Source organism: Corvus brachyrhynchos, unplaced genomic scaffold (genome assembly GCF_000691975.1).
Source record: "Corvus brachyrhynchos isolate BGI_N302 unplaced genomic scaffold, ASM69197v1 scaffold202, whole genome shotgun sequence".
Lineage (NCBI taxonomy): Eukaryota > Metazoa > Chordata > Aves > Passeriformes > Corvidae > Corvus > Corvus brachyrhynchos.
Genome location: NW_008238132.1, coordinates 5,399,934 through 5,420,500, shown reverse-complemented (window position 1 = coordinate 5,420,500; position 20,567 = coordinate 5,399,934). Strand labels below are relative to the sequence as shown.

Below are 20,567 nucleotides of genomic sequence, written 5' to 3'. Positions count from 1 at the left end.
CAGAAGTCTGCATCATCCCACCAGACAAAATCAGAGGGAGATCCAACTCCCACAACAGCCTTCATTCCCTCCCTACAGTAAATCCACCCCAAAAGCAAGATCAGTTCTGATTCTGTGTAAACCTGGTGTAAGACCATGATAATACTAAAATCATCCTTCCCTAATAAGGCAATAATAAAAGCATTGAAGTCAGATATCACATATAATTTGTCATGAAATACTCCTACCTTTTCAGTTTCATATAATTTTCACTAGCCGCAGGTCTGCATTCAGCACGTTGCACCACTATTCCTTCCAAGGCAAGTTTATCTAGAATGAAAAGAAAACAAAGCAAAACTGGGCATTAAAGTAAGATCCACCAAGATGGTCAACATTTGAATTATTTTTCACTAATCAAGAATTTACTAAATATAACATAATTCTAAGTTCTCAAATCGAGTTCTAAAATCTCTGCTATTTAGACACCCCAAGAAATAAGCTTGAAAAACATGTTTGCATAGCTGGTATACCCTAGACTTCCTTGTTTTGCCTTCAGATGTTTTACATATTAAGAATGAAACACAGAGATCAAAGTTTAAATAAGAGATTGCAACTCCTTTCTCTAGATGTCACACTCAGATTATCTAGGAACCATTTTCTCTAAATGGGTAATTAATACAGTCAGTGACTATGAAAAAAAATCTACAGAGAGAACCCAATAACCAAAGTATCCAAAATTAGTGGAAGATAAAACAAAAGCTAATTCTATTCTTATTCTCAGGAAAAGAGTACCACATTTTCCTCTTGCTACAATTTAAAAAAAAGTTCACTAAAGGAACGCAATGCAAAAAAGTAGTAATACAACATATGGTAACACTCAGGGAGAAGAAGTCAAAGCTTTCAGTTAGTAATCTAGGACACTACATACAAGTATTTAGGTAATACTCCTCTCTGTACATTCACCCCTGTGATGCAGTCACTTTGTTACCCTACGTGACCACCTTTTGCCTAAAGCAATGATGACTAACAGAGCAGCATCAGCCTACACCATAGAGGTAGGTAAAACCCAAAAAATTAAATGCAACTTGATGCAGAAATGAAGAGAGAAGTCATGGTGGGCAACACCTGCAGTTCCACTACAATATTCTAGTGCATAATGTGTGGATTTGGGAGGAGTGCATGTTAATTTATCCGTCTCTTTTGGGCATAACCAGTGCACTATGTGTTAAACAAACACCTCTGGAACAGCCTTGCATTACAAGAAAGGATGAGTTTTAAAGGCTTGATTAGCTCTCACTGTTAAAATGTCCTTCCAAGGGCACTACACTGTCATTGTCACCTTCTGCTGGCAATGTCACAGAAGATGACAGAAATGCTTAGAAATACTGATGCCCAAGCAACCCAAGGCCCTCTGAGACACCTCTGGTTTTCCTATCACCTTACAAACTGAAATATTACTACATCTGCACATCTAAGTCTGCTCACTCTGAATAATGGCAGGAACAATGACTTTGACATCATGTATTTTAAAATTATTTAATCTAAAATTTCTTGGATTGATTCAAAATCCTCGAAAGCAGTAAGAATGCCACTATTTTTTCAGATAGGTTTGAATGAAACAGAAAATTTGTATTAAAACACTTCTGATTTTGTGGATTCCCACGTTAATGGTCAAAAGAGACAACTTGGCAAATTTGCTTAATGTCCTGTGTATCACAGACAGAAAAATTTTATTGTCTTTCTTCTTTACAGAACCTAGTATCTTATTTGTGGCTGAAGTGGTACTAATATTGCTGCTTAATTTCTAATAAGAATTTGGCTTCAGCTTCTAGCAGCTGGTTCTTCTTATGACTTTCTATACTATAATAAAGAGCCTTTCAGTACCTCTTGTTTTCTCCCTTTGAAAGTACTTATACATTGTAATCAAGTTGCTTCTCAATTATCTTTTCAATAAATGAACCAATTTAAGCTCATGCATTATCTCATCACAAGACATTTATGCCGTACTTAAATCAGTTTGGGGTTTCTTATTTGCATCCTGTTCAATCTTGAAATGGTGTTTTAAGATTACAGAGACCAGAAACCAGACATAATATTATTGTACTGATTTTATGAAAACCATACATGGAGGTAAAATAACAGATACAGGAGCTGGAATTTCTCTCACCTCACTTAAGCCATTTCAAGGTTATTCAGCAGAATCTCTGAATTCAGCTGAGAGAGGGAGGAAGGGAGACTGTCAGAAAAAGAAATGGTCCCATCTCCTTTAGAATTCAATGATTTTCTGGTGGTTTTTGGTCATGGGGTTTATTTTTGGGGAAGGGACATACGGTGTCTGTGTTCCATGACTGCTTCATGTTTAGATGGCTAAAACTGGGTTAAGATCAATTTGTCTCTAAAAACCGAGTTCTGGAGGTTTGTGGAGTTGGCTGGCTATTGTATTACTAACACAACTATTTTGAGTCTTTTCTAAGCCTCACATTTTATCTATGTGCTCTGCATTGCCTGTTCCTAGGTGTATAATTGCCTTTGGCTTGGTGAAAATGCATTGTCTTTAAAACAGATTCTGTGAATTAAGCGATCCCAGTCACACCATGACAGTCCTGTCATAGTTATTCACTGTCTGACCAGCATTTGTGTCAATCACAACACATTTTATGAGCAGTTATTCTCACCACTGTCCTTCTTGCTAATCCTGGAGGCAGCCCTTCAAACTACAACTCAAGTGGCTTCCTACTACTAATTCCTTTCTGATACAACTGTCAGTCAGTTTTTAATCTTGTTGTGTGCTTGCTTTTTTCTCAGACATAAATCAGAAATCACAAGGATCTAGACTATGTGCTATATGAAACGCTAAGAAGGTTTCAAATGTGCTGTTACTTTAAACTCACAATCTTCAAAATTAAGTTTGTTTGACCAGAAAACCTTTACATAAAGCCATGTTTGCTAGCATTCATTGCATTTCCAATCTTATCTACCTCTTGAATTCCATAACAATTTTTCTGCTCACCTCTATGGTACAGGTTTCAAGGCTAGCTAACCTATATTTATCTGAACCATCCAACCCAGCTGCCTAAACACTGAAATGTCACTATCAATCTCCCTGCACCTTGCACAATTTTCAAACTATTTTTAAGGATCAGGGTCAGTAAAGCAGAGAGTTCCCACCCACCAGCTATTTAGGAAATGAACATGCCAATTAAACATGTTTATGCTTAATATTACCACAGAATCACACAATGGTTTGGATTGGAAGGGACCTTAAAAATCACACAGTTACAACTCCCCCGTCATGGTCAGGAACACCTTCCATTAGACCAGGTTGCTCAAAGCCCCATCCAACCTGGCCTTTAACACTGTAAGGGATAGGGAATCCACAGCTTCTCTGGTATCTCATCTTTGATGTCTTGGTTAAATACCCTCTTTTAATTACCACTGATCCAGATTTGACTTCTGCAGTCAAATCCAGACAAAATGTTCCAATCGCTTCACAGTACAAGGCTGTGCACAGTCTCCCAAACACGGCCTTGCAGCTAAGCTTGTTTGCTGTCTAAGAACATCCACTGTCCAAAACCCAAGGTTTATGCCCCACTTTCCCTGGACTCTCCTAAGGATTTTAACACAACCTGAGAGTCTAGCAGAATACACAAAGATATATGCAAACCTCCGGATGCAAGACTGTAGTGAGGGAACACAGTTTTTATTCCCTTTGCAGCCTAATTAGACCTCATTGACCAAATTCAAATTCAGAGACTTAGGTCTGCCTTTGTTGCAGGACCAGAGATGCAATGAGAAGATACCCAAAATATAGCTGCCTTGATATTTCCATTGGCCTAGAAGGTAATGGATGAATAAGGCATGAAAGTGGTAGTTTCCTGTTAAAAACACCTACTCAAAAGAGATAGTAAAAAGTAAATAAATAGGTCTGAAAGACTAACTAAGATCAGTGATGAGAAGGGAAAATAAGACATTTTCCCAAGTGTCTTACACTCAGTTGGTCAACATGTGTTGGCAGGTACAAAGTACCCTGTTAGTGCAGCTCTGGACAGGCTCATCTACATAATCCATAGCTTCATCATTAGCTGTCAAATGCATACTCACCCTGACCTCCCTGCCTGAATGCCCTGGTGCCAATTCACAAAGTAATTTCAATTGTTCTCTCAGTGAGATAATAGATATGGTGGGGAGACACGGCTTGGAATCCTGCTGACAATCATTATCAAAGAACAGAATATGGCAGAAACATTTAAGCCAATGTTGATAAACAGGCAGGAGAGAAATTTACTGGAATTGTGCAGTAGATGGTCTGATAGGGGTTGGATTGTTGTAGTTTTCAGAGAGAGAGATTGACTGGCTTGGAGATTTTAATGGATTAATCTTCTAGTCTGACTGCACTCAGCTTCAATTTCCAGCCACTGTCTTGTTGGACCATTGACTGCTAAGCTGAAGAGCCTGCTAGGAAAGCATTTCTGCCCATCCCAGCACTTAGGTGGTCTCCACCTTTATCAAGCCTAATAAAAATAAACCATGTTTTCTTGAGCCTTCCATTATGCCAATTTTTCAGCTTCTTAATCATTCTTATTGGCCTGAGAAAGTCCAGCTCATGAATATCTCTCCTGAGACATTGTCTCTCACAGTCAGACTTGATAGCACGTGCTTACCAACTCCTCCACCTTGTGAGCGGTGCCAAGGAAAAAAGGAGATGAAGACCACACTCAGGATGTATGGTTCCCAAGCAGATGGAAAAAGTGCAGTAAGATGAAAGTGCAGTAAGGACAGGCTGCGGGCACATATATCTCCAGCTCCTCAGCTGTCAGAAGATGAGCTGTTGCTTCCCAGCTGTCATGGTTTAACACCAGCCAGCGAACAAGCCCCACACAGCCACTCACTCACTGCCCCACCAGCAGGATCAGGGAGTGAATTGAAGGGTAAAAACTGGATAACTCCTGGGTTGGGATAAAGACAGGGCCCCATCACATATACCAATCACTTGGGAAGACAAATGGCATCAACTCCAAATGTCCGCTCTCTTCCTCCTTTTTCCCCCACTTTACATACTGAGCATGATGTCACATGGTCTGGAATATCCCTTTGGTCAGTTTGGGTCACCTGTCCTGTCTGTGTCTCCTCCCAACCTCCCATGCACCCTGAGCCTCCTCACCAGTGCAGCAGTACAAAAAGCAGAAAAGGCCTTGGCTTTGTGTAATCTCTGCTCAGCAATAACAAAATCATCTCTGTATTATCAACCCTGTGTTCAGCACAAATCCAAAACACAGCCCCATACCAGCCACTGTGAAGAAAGTTAACTCTACCCCAGCCAAAATCAGCACACCAGCATCCAAGTCAGAAGCCCTGGTAGCTCACACTGCTCATTCAAACCGCTGTGCAGCTTCCTGGATTTTTGCACGCGTTGGCTGGCCAAGGTACAGCCCCCTCCTTCACTAGACCTCAGCTCTACTCTTACAGACCAAAGGCATTTTCTGGCACCTCTCTTGCCTCAAAGCTGGTACCCTTCTCAGACCATCCTTCCCCGGTAGCTGTGCAGCTAAGAACAGGATCACCAGGTCTTCACTTGGCATTCCCTTATTTAGGCGTCCAGTGATACAGCCAACTTCGTTTTACTGACCACCGCAGAGAACGATGACCTCGTGCTCAGCTGTCAATGATGTATTATACATAGATCAGAGCCTCTGCACTAACTCTCCTGCAAACATAAGTACTGCAAGCTCTCTACAGTGTATTCCTGGGCATGTAAACTTTGTATTTGGTGATAATAAAATGTTATCCTAACCAACTGTCCAAATGGTTCTGCATCAGCAATGTATCGCCCTACTGACTGTACTCTCATCTGTATCATCTCCAAAACCTCACTAGAAAAAACAGCACCAATAACCAAATCACGGCAACATCTGAATGACAATTCTCTGCTTAACATTTGCCAGTTTGAAGCCTGCAGATAAGTTCTGTATAGTTAAATGACAGAGAAACCAATATGGTAAATATCCTACTACTAAATGACAAATGAAACTTACTGAAGGATTTAACAGAAGAAAGCAACACCTGCTTTGCTGAACAAATCCTAATTTTAAAAAAAAGGGGAAATAGTTGGCAACACCCATTTATTCTCCACCCACATTGATTAGTATTATATTGCTCTCCCTTAATTTTTAACCGATTGATTTCCAAGTCATATATTTTATTGTTTTTCATATTTAAATACCTGGCTCATCCAAATTCATCCTTCAAATATTGGCACAGCATTTGCTTTTCCAGTCTTGCAGAATTGCAGTGCTCAAAAATTATTAAAAATATCAACAGCAACTTTGATAGTTTCTTAGACAGCCCTTTAGAAATTCCTGAATGCAAATTTTTCAGACTTGCTGATCTGAAAATCTTTAATTTTAATTACTATGTAAAGCTTGTCTTCAACAGCTGTTTATCAGCATCTGGAGGTATTATTGAAATGAGAATTTCTATGCTACCAACACTGTGAGACAGGAGCTACTGAATGGTCTAACTGTCCAACAACCTGGCCAATTTTCTGTTATGACACTAAATGACTAACAAACTGCCTCGATAACCCTAACAGATGGCATTAGCATGGCTTCCTAATACACTTCTAAATTTCTCTCCCTCTTATAGCTGAGAATTTTCCTCATATTGTTTTGTACTCTAGTAAAAAATGTAGCTGGTTTCTGTAACCCAGGTTATTTTCACTGATAGCAGACTGTCAGTGAAGCTGATGTTCTCTGGATAGGCAAGTAAGCTGAACCAGTGGTAAAGCACTTTTCCATGGTGTGTTCTGGTCCTGAATCCTCAGCTCTATGGCATGCTCAAGCTTCCAGACCAAGAGATTCAGGAAGAGGGTGGAAGTTGAGTGGGACTGAGGATATTTTCCAAAAGGAAACATGCAGGGCAGGATGAGGGGCAGATGCCTAGCCCCCTCCTCCTCAGTTTTGTTTTCCTGTGTAGCTGACAGACACCAGGATTGCATTTTCACTGTCTCCCGGACAGCTTCTCTGAGCAAGAACCTCTGTGGATTGCCCTTCTGTTGCAACCCAAAGGGTGAGTAACTTGGAAAGAGAGTACTACTACTATAGCCACTCTCTTAAGTGTGCACAAGGATGCTCAGTGTATTTTCTGACTTAATCTGAAACCAAAACAATATCCTTTCAATTGCTGGATTCCAGCAGTATTCCTTACTTTAATGGCAATCCCAGCATACAGGGTGACACTAATAATTTGTGAAGCAGCAGTCACTTCAGGATTGCTACCTACCCACATTGGAAAGCACAACAATTCAGCTGGATAGGCCAGAAACAGTTCACTTACAACACAGGAAAGCACCCAGCAGCAAGTTACTCTGTCTCAATCCAAGTGGGAAGCACGAAGATCTGGGAAGCACTTGGCACATCTCAGCTATCACACATTGGTACACAACACAAAAGACTCTGAGAGCACAAAAATGGTCGAAGTCTCTAACTTGACTGCAAGAAATATTTCCATATCTTTGCCAAAATGAACTTCTGGATGATCTTCCAGTACATGGACAAAAGGACAGAAAAAAGGAAATCCAGCATACCTATACCTTCAAAAAACAGTGTTTTAAATGAAATCACCCCACTAAAATTACATGCACTACAATACCATATGTATCATCAAGTGCACATGACGAATGAGGGCTTTTTGGGAAAGACTTGCAGTATGGCACAGAAAGTGGAAAACTTTCACCAAGAAATGCCAGGCTTTAATTTTGTGCTACAAATGACTGTCAGCTGCAGTGAAATAAAGCTACATGGCTTTGTGGGGATGAAAATTTTACAGCAGCTCTAAATTTTTCAAGTCTCAAAGGTTTAAGTGTAAATATTCATGAACTCCACAGAGTGTATTTTCCACACCAAATCCATCTTGAATATTTTATCATACAAACCACTAAAATGATTCTGCATGATCTTTCAAAGAATACTTACTTGTTCACAAAAGTGGAAAATAGCAACTGCAAGTGTTAGAACGTTGAGGAGATGATGAAAACTTAAGTGAACACATAGTGTTCTGTAAATCCTCTCTATTAAAATGCAGACAGCTTAACTGGACATGGAAAATTTCTTATCTTTTAAAAATCCCTTCTCTCCTTGGAAATCCCTACTCACTTGTACCAGGATGCTTCTGGTTCAGCTTCAAAGTATTTCAAGTTCACTGTGTGAGACAGAAGCACCACCAATCATTCTCTTAAGGTTTAACAGACAATTAAATGGTTCAGTATTTTAGCTATGCACAATCTAAACACATTACGTGAATTTTCCATCACTTGACAATAAACTAAATGTGAATGGATGTCTCCTGTAATGGAAACAAAAATCTTACTTGAAACTAATTAGCTTTTTCATTTTCTCAATTACTAATTCAATAGCTTGAACTTGAATAACTTAGTAATTAATGAAATGAGTTAATCTTGAAAAAAAGTCCAAATGTTTAAAAATTAGAAACTGATTGAAATCTCTTTGACTGAAGTTATGTTAGACACATCCATGGCATCAAAGAGTTAAAAATAAAACTGTTACTAATTCCTGGTAAATCAAACCTAATTAATAATACCTGCTTAATATATCACATACAGCAGCAGAAAAATTTAGCATATCAGTGCTAGGGATAGGATACCTTGGCAAGGAGAAGAGAGAGAGAAAAACATTTATTTCCACTAGAGTCAGTTATCAAATAATAAAATATTATAGCTATTACTCCATGGTATCAATAAACAACCTTAGAGACAGTGGGAGCAGCCGGGATAAAATATTTAGAAATAGAGCAGAAGAATTTACAGAAAATAATCTGCCTTTCCACTGCTAGTCAGGCAAAGCAGGGCACATCTACCTGTAAAGTGAAAAATACATCTTGAAAAAGACAGAACCTCCTCCTCTCCAGGTCTAGCCCAAGGAAGGCCTTTGCTCCCACCTGTGCTGGGGAATGCATGCAGTGGCTCCCATCTGTCCACTCCCCAAGGAAATGCCCATAGAGATGTGTGGAGAGCTTTTCCTTTCCTGCTTCAAATTGCAAATGTTTAAAGAAGAAATCTTTTTGGGAGGCTCAAACCACAGGAGAGAAGACAGCCATTTGATTCCAGTGTGCTGTGCCGATGTTTCCGCCTCCCTGTACCCCAGTGTTGCTAAGCTATGGTGTTATGTGATGTTCAAAGCTATCTGTAGGCACACAAGCCCTTTGTTCCACAGGACAGCTGAGTTTTTCTATCGAGAAAGAACAAACTGATGCTAGACAGTCTTGGTGACTGAAAAACCATCACCAATATAAATGGTAAATCCTCCCTGTAAAACAGCTATGTCTATGTCTTTTGTCTATGGCACACAGAAAGGCAAAAAGCAAAACCTAATCATGCTGCTGCTCTTGCGTTGGTGAGGATACTCCCTTTGACTGCAAATAAAAGCTTTTGCCACAAACTTAAAACAGTCAGACCAACAAGTCCTTACCACCACTTCCAGGGTATCTTCTGTGGAAACATCTTAGTGCTGCACATGTGCCCAATAAATGAGTGACATGCATGTGCACACATTCCACATATGACAACCCCCTTGTACACACAGGGACACCTTTCCTTCCTGTGATGTCCTGCTGTATGCATCAGGTACTGTAATCAGTACTAAAAACAATGTGAAAAAACAGGCTTTGTGAAAATAAAAATCCTTGAAACATAAATGAAGCTGTTTAACACCATAAGCACTAAATATGATTTGGCCAGCTGACACTACAAATACATCTGCACGTATTAAAAATAAGTTGCCATTTAGTATAGCAGTATGTATTTCTATGCAGAACCACCTAAGCTATGCAAACTACTTAGACTTACAGGAAAGAAACAACACAAACAGTTGTTATACGCTTCTTCCCTTACACAGTTAAATGCAAATTCTCCCTTACAGTCATATTCCTGCTATCTCCCTGCACACACAGCTGATACGCCACCTACTGCAAACCCAACTGACAGTCGGAGCAATGTGAGCAGCATTTCCATTCCAACATCGAGCTGGAGCTGAATAAAGGTGCTTTTTAATAAGAAACATCCTCTTTGCAAGCTGACAAGAGCAAAGCAGGATAGCTGGCTTTCTGTCCCAGCATCAATAATGGAGAGAAAAGCAAGCAGAAGAGAAAACGAATGCGAAGAAAAAACCAGCAACTCTGAAAGCTCCGAGCTAGACAAGGACTATAAAACATCTCTGATTACTCTCAATGTCGGTGGTTATCTATATATCACACAAAAACAGACACTAACCAAGTATCCAGATTCTTTTCTGGAGGGGATCATAAATGGAAGAATAATGTGCCCATATGATGCAGATGGTCATTACTTCATAGACAGAGATGGACTCCTTTTCAGACACATCCTCAACTTCCTACGGAACGGAGAACTTCTTCTACCCGAGGGGTTTCGAGAAAATCAACTTTTGGCACAAGAAGCCGAATTTTTCCAGCTTAAAGTACTCTCAGAGGCAGTGAAATCAAGGTGGGAGAAGGAACAGCTAGCATCTCGAGAGACTACTTTCCTGGAAATAACTGACAGCCACGACCGTTCACAAGGACTTAGAATCTTTTGTAATGCTCCTGAATTCATTGCAAAAATAAAATCCAGAATTGTACTGGTGTCCAAAAGCAGGCTGGACGGATTTCCAGAGGAGTTTTCAGTATCTTCAAATATTATTCAATTCAAGTACTTCATAAAGTCTGAAAATGGTACACGATTGGTACTGAAGGAGGACAACACCTTTGTCTGCACCCTGGAAACTCTTAAATTTGAGGCTATAATGACGGCTTTAAAATGTGGGTTTAGACTGCTGACCAGTCTGGATTGTTCAAGAGGGTCGATTGTTCACAGTGATGCACTGCATTTTATCAAGTAATCACAAAGGCAAAGGAAACGAGCACGCAGCCAGTAAACCTCCTTGAGCTGCAGCCTCCTGGCATCACAAATAATGCATCTAACTAGCCCTGTACCACAGAGCTCAGCTGCTAATCAACTGATGTGAGCTAATGGTATGTAAATCTCATAATGACATCTATCTCTGGCTTACCTAAGCTGAATGAAAATTTTATGCCTGAATTTAACAAAAACTATCTACTAACATTGTAAACACAGATGGAATGCTTTATGCTCTTTGTAATATGTTTTCTCAATGCTTTCTTTCAACCAGAGAGTCTAGATGAATTTTTGTGTACCTGTGTGATGAACGTGCATATACCTAACTGCTCTGCTGAACAGCAATGAGAGTATTTTCACATAATAAGCAGGCTTAAAATATGTTTTGCTTATAACAAATTCAGAATGAATTTTAACTGGAATAAATGATTTTGACTGTTCATTAGTGTTTATGGTAATCTATTGTACTGAATTTGCAAAAACCAAGATTGCAAGAGAGTTTAAAATTAACCAACTTGATTTTTAAGATAATTGACTTCTCAACTCACTTAACCCCAAATTTATACCATGTTGCTACACTAATAGCAATTGCCAGAAACATGTAAACCAACAAAATAATGCTGGGGGAGATTTGTTTTATTACAGGAAATGAGTTCAATATGCACAGAATGTTAAATTTCCTAATAGTACGTACATATCAAATAGCTAATAAAAGTATTTGACATAAAGTTTAGTGTAACGGGTTTCCAGTAACGGCATCCTACAATGCTACAGTCAGTATTTCCTAGCAATCATTTGTGCTCATAAGGACAGGGAGTGAACACAGCCCTTGCTTTGCACAGTGGCTTCTAAATGCAATGACTACTACCAGTTCTGAACAGACCACCTGCTGGCATTAAAGACAATTCACTCTACATAATGGAATAAATACCTTCATTCTCCTCATCTCCACTATTTATCAAATCTTTTAATTTACATTTTAAATGAATAGTTTCTATAGAACAACTGTAACTAATTTAACCACAAGCATTACAAACCAGTCACTTCACAAAAGTGAACTAAAAAATCATCATAAAAGGCAAAAAGAAGCTGCACTAACTCTAAGTTTAAGCTTTGTCATTGAAATCAATCATCATTCACAGCTGATATGAACCCGAAATTCAAGTAAAATGCTTATAAAAAAAGAAAAAAAACAACTAAGTAGTTCTCCCAAAACATTGATTTTGTACATGAAAAAAATAATGTCAACAAAATGCAGTACAATCCATACTAGAAGTGATAACCAAGGAAAACAGCTAACACAAGACAGTCTGAGAACAGTTGTGGTTTGGATTTTAGAGGGAACAAGTCAATCCTTAGTAACAAAGGCTGGGAATACAAATGCAAGGTCCACTTATCCCACAATATTAAACTCTTTTTCAGTTTCAACATACAACAGGTGTTGTTAACTAGGTCCCTTGCTAGAGACAACTTAATACAGGGATGCTACGTCTCCAGACCAGGCAGCAGTGATTGAAACATATTCCAATACCATTTTATCAAGTGGGGAAATTTAACCTCTCCAGAATACTCCATCAGAATGAATCCACTGTCTATAAATGATGAAGTTTTCTATCTAGTCCCCATGTTGCAGACTTACAGTTGATAAAACTTGTGGTTCTATAAAAGATGTGGTTTTAAGTGAAGCTTTTCCAGACTCTAATGTTTAAAAATCGGATCACTTTACATTTCAGGCATACAAGCTGAAGAATTGCCCACATATCCCAAAACTTCTCTGAATTTGTCCAAATGCATTAACTATCTACATACAAAACATACATAGTAAAATACTATTATTTACATATGCCACCAGCACATGTCATCTTTTCTCCTCCCCCTCCAAGCTATTTTCAAATTGATGTATTAAAAAAAAATCCTCATTAATCACTAATCTTATGCTTATAAGAATCTGTAGGACTTCTGTGAAAAGCAAATGTGAAAGCTTCCCTAAAAGAAATACAAAATCCTGTTGATCTTCTAGGACAAGAATTAGAAACTCAGTCACACAGAACAATTACATGAAAAGCCCTTTGTAGACACAATTCTCTACATGAGCAAGAAAAAGTGACAAGACAATCTAAAAAAGCTCCATAACAAATGCACAAGTTTTAAAGCAGCATGCCCACAGTGCTGTCAAATACACAGCCTGCATCAGCACAAAGTATGGAGGAGGCTGTTGCTCCTAGGATGTCAAATCATCCATTTGCACTTAAATGCTTTTGGTTATAACCTTCATTTGCCCTGGATCTTTCACTAAGATTTAAAATGTCATTGCAGGTGGAAAGAAGGAAAGCAAAAACCAATTTTTATTTCAAACAATTAATATATGTTAATTAAAATATGTTGTGGTTGGTCACCTTTCAGTTGGGCTCTTAGGATGCCGAACACTAAGGAATCAATTGTTAGCACTTCCCTATCAGAAAGCAGCACCAGTTTTTTATCAGAGCATTACTTTTACTCATGAAAAATCAGTAGAGAATTTGATGGGTCTGCATTTAATGTAAAAAATAATTCCAAAATATAAGTTATTCATAAGTTGATAATCACAGCTAACACGGAAACCATCTGAAGCATCTTCTAAGAATATTCTATAGCTATTCATGAGAGATTTATTTGCCAGGCTTTTGGTTCAGAGTATCTACTGCCCTCTCAACCTATGAAAGAGAACTTGAAATCTTCTTTTTTGAAGTGAAAAATGTACCTCTCTAATCATTGTTAAAATAAATATCTGTGTTGTTTGGTTGGTTTATTGCGGGTTGGTTTGCTTGTTCGTTTAAAGTTCAATGATTCATTACCTTACATATTTTTAACTGGATTTTTTATGTATTACTGTGTAAGTAACACTGACAAAGTCATCTGCTGCAATACTAACTTCAATCTTGTTTCTTTTCCCTTTTTCATGAGCAGTGATGCATTTCTGCAAGTGTCAGGGTTTGAAATTTTTACATGCTGCCTCTGATCGAAGGCACCTCACTCACCTCTTTGAATTACACAGCAGAAAGGAACATAGAGGTAAAAAAATTAATTCCCTTCCTTGTTCACACTAAACAAATCCACAACTGTCTTGAATCATGCCATATCAGCTACAATTAGACATTCAAACTAGTTGCAAACTTGAGCAATTTTTCAGGGCGGGAGTGTCTTGCTTTGGTATATGAACAAAAAGACACATAAAACCTCAATACTGTGAATGATGTTTCCTTTGTACTCCATAAACCCACTAAATATAACGTAAATATGTTTTGCATGTGTTCAGTCAGTCAGATACTTGGGTTCCACCACAGTAGGATGTGCCAGAAAAGGTACCCAGTTATATGTCAGCTGCCTTTTTTGTCTTTTCTTTAAGGTTGGAAATTTCATTTTCAATAACTACTATGACAATACAAAAGCTGCAGAATCAAGTGCTTGAGTCAGAAATACCCACAGTTGTTCTAACAACCTTACTTAGTATACGATGTGCATGCAAAATATTTCTATTCTTCTTTCTCTCATTAAGAATTGCATCACAACAAACTTATCAGAACTGCCCTACAAGTATCAGGAAATAATTACAATTACCATAATTTCTCTGATGATCTTCAACTGCTCCAGTAGGAGTAAGAAGGAACTTCCTCCCCTTTCCCCAAGGAGGCACTTAACCTGCTCCCAGGCTTGGTCAGCTCCACTTGCCTCCCTGCCTGTTTTCTCAGGTGAAAAAAGGGGTCACCAAGCAGAAATGACAGAGGTAACTGAAGGCAGGACTAACTTCCATAGACTACAAAAAAATATCCTTGCCCCTATTAATTTCTTGAATGACTGCCCATGGAAAAATATAAATAGCTGCCAAACTGACTGAAATACTGACACTTGGATGCCCACTTTTTCCCTTTGGTGGGAGAAGCCAAGGACTCTTTATCACACTTGGCAGTACACTGGCATAGGTACCAACTATATGGATTTCTATACAAGAACAAAACTTAAAAGTGGCTGCACCATGTCAGACTAAGGCCTGTTTTAGCCCAGTTTTCCCTGGTGACTGCAAACTGTTTCTAAACCCAGAGACTTTGCATGTCTGGGAGAATCCCCATTTTCGATCCTTTTACCCTCACATCCTTTCCCTTATCTTGTTCTCTCCTCCCATCATACAACTACTTTCCATTTTTGTTTCACTGTACCCCTTCCTTTCACAAGCCAGTTGTGGGGCTTTGTCAGGGATGCCTAGGAAAGAACATATAACTGGGAACAACATACACAATGCTCCCTCGAAGTATTTCTTCAGTCTCTAACCACCTACTGCCCAATGACTTCTAGAGTCAGATATGGTTTCTGGAGGTAGTCTTGATGGCGTGAAATACATAGGCTGCACAATAAAGTCAAATTGCAGCTCCAACTCTGTACCTTCAGTACTGACTCACCCACTGACCAGTGTTTCACAGCATCATAATTGCACTATTGATATTTTCAAACACTCCTGTCTTATTTTTTATTTTTTGCATTTGTACCTATTACAACTGTTCAAGTGACAACAGGTCACTTCTTTTCTACAGTAGGTAAAAATTACATCAACACTTGCAGAAAATCAGTGGCATCGTTATTTTCATCTCTTAAAAGCATTACAAGGTTTCCCCTCAGTAAGATGAGAACAGGTTAAGAAAATTATCTTCTTCCTCCACTCCTCATTAGTATACAAGCAGAATAAGGGCAGGCAACAAATAATACAATTTAATAAGAGCAGTGTCTAATCCATTCATTTATTTGTGTAGAAGGGTCATGTTGCCCTAATGCTGCTGACTGATGAATCAGGATTGGGGATGAAGAGGACAAGTTAACTTGGGTCTATGACAACATATTTACTATTTTCCTAGGCTAGATCATCTTTGCTAAATAACTATTACATAAACCTAACTTTGTCTGCTGCCCTACAACACAGGGTAGATTGACAGGAAAGTGATAACTAGTTAAAGAAATGAAGGAATCTTTATACGAAGAGAGAGGCTTGCATAATATATAGTGGGTTGAAACAAAATCACTAGGTAAGGCACAAGAAATTTAGGATCAGAAAAAATGGGTTTTATTTACTTTGGAATAGACATTCTGTAACTCAAATGGACTGGTATATCACAGAAATATTGTCTCAAAACACTGGCTCTGTAAATCATCATCGTTCCCAAAAAAATGCCAGAAAACAAGCAGCATGGCAAGGACTGGGCAAGGTAGGAGGAAGATGTATGACACCTGAGGAACGCGGATGAGCAAGCACTTGGAAAAAGAAACTGCAGTTGCCTTTCTTTCTGAATAATATTCTCTAGAACTAGACAGTTGATTTCTTTTCCCAAAAATATGTGTAGTAGGAGTACCACACACAGCAAATGCAACAGTCTCCCAAGAAGCTGTTTCTATCTGTGCTGTTCAAAAGCTGGTACAATAATTATAGCTGTAAACAGCAGCTACTCATTTAAAACACTATTAGGACATGATGATATGCAAGCTCAACATGCTAAGATTTCAAAATCAAGTCGTTAGAAGATGACTCCTATAAATTGAGTCATTCTGAATGTCTGTAAGCTTCTCCTGATAATGCTAAAAATTACCACGATATTGCCTTGTTCATTGGTGGTGTGATTTTGGGGGACATAACCTTGATTTACAGACAGTTCATGAAAGCCATCATCTTTCTGGGCATTAAAGGGGGATTCCACTAGTTCTACCCTAAGCATTATTTCAGTTTTGTGAAAAGCTAGATCTCTATGCTTTTCCAGGATACATATTTTTTTTTTTTTGCCTTTGACACTACCAAACTTTAAGCAGCAGCTTTGTTCCAGGTATGGAAATCTTGCTCAAAATGAAGCACAAGGTTTTCTTGCTCACAGCTCCTGAAGAGAGATTTGGCATCCTGTGTAAAGGGGGTGGCACTTTACCAGCCACAGAAGCACATGAAGGAGATGAGAATTCAGATTTAAACGCCCAAGGCTGCTTGCTGGGGAAATGCCCCAGGAAAATGAAGTTCCAAGGGGCTTGCTAGAGTCTAGAGTCTGATGCTTAGGGAAGTTTGCAGTGCTGGACTCCCCCAGCTGTGAGGATGGGGAGGGAGAAGTGTGGTGAGAGAGGCTATGAGCACTATGAGACGAAAAGAAAGGGACTCAGTGTCACTCAGTGTCAGCTGAGGGTCTTGGGTTTGTGGTGAAGACAGATGCCCACACAGTGCAACACTGAGGTTATACAAGTAATGTCTAATAATCCTGAAACTAGTAGATAAATAATGGGGAAAAAATTTTACAAAATTCTCCTTTTGCCTTTCATATGCCAGCTTTCAAAGAGGCAATTTTCCTTATTGTAGCAGAAGTCAGAGGAATTAACTTTTAAAAAAATTGTTAATAGCAAACTTCAAGCTACAAATCTGCTGCAGCTCCACAGAAAGCTATTTGTTAGCTCCTAGGAGGTTCTTGATTTTGTACCATAGTGAACAGGTGAAGTGAAAAAAAGAAAAGAACAGGTCAGAGGTGGGTACAGACTCTCTCAATTAGGAAGAAAAAATAAGCAAACAAACTAGCAGCAAACAGGCTAAGCATGAAAAAATGTAAACAGAACAAGCAACTGTAACACCAAACCCAGTCATTTATTGCCTCTCTACTACTTTGGCAAGTACTAGGGATAAAGCAGTACATTTTCTCAAGGCTGAAACTGGTAATCTCAGAGGAGACAAATTAAAGGTCCTGCCAGCCAGGTTGATAAGAATCAGCTAAAGAGAGGAAAAGGTACTCAGGTTAGAAGTCTTATCAATACTAACATTATCTAAGGCCTGCAGCACTGCCAGGTCTTGTGACATTTCCAACACATCTTCTAAAATGAACAGCAAATAAAGTTCTTTCCCATCAGGGCAGAAATCTAACATGTAGGCTATCTTATGCCTTCCCATATGATGATAAAAGTCCACTTCCATAACCTTTCTGCCACACTAAGATTACAATTTCTGGGTTTGCCCACAGAGTACAGCACAGAAATCCCTAAGACAACCTGCATGAGTAGGACAATATGCTGTAGCACAGCTACACAGTGCTCCTGCTCCTGTATCACCACTGCTATTGGCAAGATGCTGGGGCTGGAAAAGCCTGATAACTCAGGAATAGCACAAAATGAGCTTTGCTAGACTGTTTCCAGACTCAAGCATACAGAAAGCTCAGGTCCTCCTACTGCACTACTGCCTCCAGTGTTCTGGTAGCTGCAGTTATCAAAGGCAAAGATAAAGGACTACACACAAACCTTGGAACAGCTGTTCTCGCCTTTGCTATAATTGCTTTCCCCCCAAAAAAGTTACCTCCATGGTTAAAAAGAAGAAACTTTAACTAACTATCCCTGGTGGAAGCTGTGTAACAACAGTATAGAACTGGTAAAAAAAAAAAAAGGCAAGGGGGAGAAAGGGGCAGATAGGGCCTAAGTGTAACAGTACTGGATCAGACTAAAGGTCTGCTTTGCTCAGCATCATGACTCCAGCAAAGTGGTCACAAGTGGACATCTAAGAAGAAACGTAAGGACAGCGCAGCCATGTATGATTCTCCTACTGGATTTTCCTACTGGGTATGCATCCCATCCACGTGGCTTTTGTGGTTTGAGGCCTCTCAAATCAGATGTCCTCTCAGTCTTAGTCCCCTTAAGTGGATTTTGGTTGATGAGAAGCTCAACATAACCCAGAAACATGAACTCACAGCCCAGAAAGTTAATCGTATCCTGAGCTGCATAAAAAGAGGAGTGGTCAGCAGATCAATGACGGTGATTCTGCCCCTCTCCACTCTCTTGAAACCCCATGTGGAATATTGTTTCCAGCTATGGGGTCTCCAGCATAAGAATGACATAGACCTGTTGGACAGGTCCAGAGAAGGGCCACAAAGGTGATCAGAGGGCTGGAGCACCTCTCCTACAAAGGCTGAGAGAGTTGGGGTTGTTCAGCCCAGAGAAGGCTCCAGGGAGACCTTAGAGCACCTTCCAGTACCTAAAGGGGGCTACAGGAGAGACAAGAGCATGTAATGATAGGACAAGGGACAAAGGCTTTAAAGAGAAAAAGGGCAGATTTAGATTATATATTAGGAAGAAATTCTTTACTGTGAGGATGGTGAGACACTGAAACAAGCTGCACAGAAAAGCTGTGGATACCCCATCCCTGGAAGTGTTCCAGGCCAGACTGGATGGGGCCCTGAGCAGCACGGTCTAGTGGAAGGTGTCCCTGCACATGGCAGGGGGGTTGGAGCCAGATAGTCTTTAAAACCTTTAAGGCAACCCAAATTATTCTATCATTCTATGATCCTTCATATCCCTTTGGTCTCCTCTAAGGTTGTGTCAGCCTTTAGCAAATACCACCTTCACATCCACGTCTTCTGTCAAGGAATTCTATTACATTCTGAGTGCAGAACTACCTCATTTTATTTACTTTGAAACTGACTCCTGCAAGCCTTACATCTGCTACATGTTAGTCTTGTACTGGTCAAGACAGCACACATTTGATTTTCCTCTGCCCCTTTGATCCATCATTCAAGGCTCTGAATCTGCAATACTCCGAAAGTCTGAGCCCATCAAACGTGATCATACTGGTACGTGGGTGAACTGCAAAAATCAGCAAAATACCTCATAGAAGACAAACACAGTTGTGAAGTCATGATCTGCAATGCCCGGCATGGCTAAAATTCCTGGGATTCCTCAAGAGTCATAAGGAAACCAAGAGCTCTGGTACAAGTCAAAAGCACACTTCTGCTTAGTTCAGTACTTCAACAAGCTGGACATGGATATCGCAGAAGGACCAAACATTGTCATGGGATTAACTCCCACTGTTTTGTATCAGGTTCTGTTCTCAGGAGAGAAACTGTATGACAATAAATACATTAGTTTGCTCAGACATAAATGCCACTGTTCATACAATATACTAAAATAAATAGCCAGATTCTAAGGACACCAAGGACATTTATACAAATTCTCAAAAAAAATTCACTCCAGTTAGTGCTGACCTACATTAAGTCTGTATCCTTTTGCTAAGCTACGACTGCACCTTCCCTGTTCTTCCACAATATTTATTATAACCAGTACCATAGGCCTTGACTACATATACCTTAAAGCAGGAATCATTGCTTCTTTGTGTGTTTCAACAGCTACAAATGGAGTCTCACACTGATTACGGCTCCTGGGAAGCTACTGGGAAGCTTGTATTTTAAGTTGTGCTGTATTTATCTGCCAACAAACCCAGTTATATTTCCAAGACAAAACCTGTTTCTGTGGCTTGAAAATGGCAGAATCTGCATCTAAATTATCTTCTACACTAAGTTGCAAGCTTGTTTTGCTTTTGAAATGTAATTAATATATGTTAACTGCTTGAAAGAGGATAAAATCAAATGTACATTTAGCAGCTTTATACTGTCCCATGTTATACTGTAAGAACTCTCTGTCTTTAACAAAAAATTGCTGATTTTATCACATGGAGTTCAGTGGTTATCATCACGCTTACAATGAATTTCAAATACTCTAACACATGTATAATCAACATGTGAATCTTTTTTTTTTACTGTAGTATCAAGAAATTAAGGAAGTGGTATCTACAAACAGTTCAAATGTTGTATATTTGTGCCTGCAGTCACACACATACATTCACAATTGGTAAAATTTT

At 39.3% G+C, this 20,567-nt stretch overlaps 2 protein-coding genes across 2 annotated transcripts in view; one reads left to right on the top strand and one right to left on the bottom strand.

The window, feature by feature from the left end:
* GTF2F2 (general transcription factor IIF subunit 2) overlaps positions 1-20,567 on the bottom strand; it is a 76,481-nt gene that overhangs the window by 42,485 nt on the left and 13,429 nt on the right. Inside the window, exon 7 of the mRNA XM_008633197.2 lies at positions 228-309. Within this exon, the coding sequence (XP_008631419.1) occupies positions 228-309 (82 nt within the window). The remainder of the gene's footprint in view (positions 1-227; positions 310-20,567) is intronic.
* KCTD4 (potassium channel tetramerization domain containing 4) lies at positions 9,941-13,691 on the top strand. The gene has a single exon (XM_017733597.1). The coding sequence runs from the start codon at positions 10,113-10,115 to the stop codon at positions 10,884-10,886; it is 774 nt and encodes a 257-aa protein (XP_017589086.1). The 5' UTR covers positions 9,941-10,112; the 3' UTR covers positions 10,887-13,691.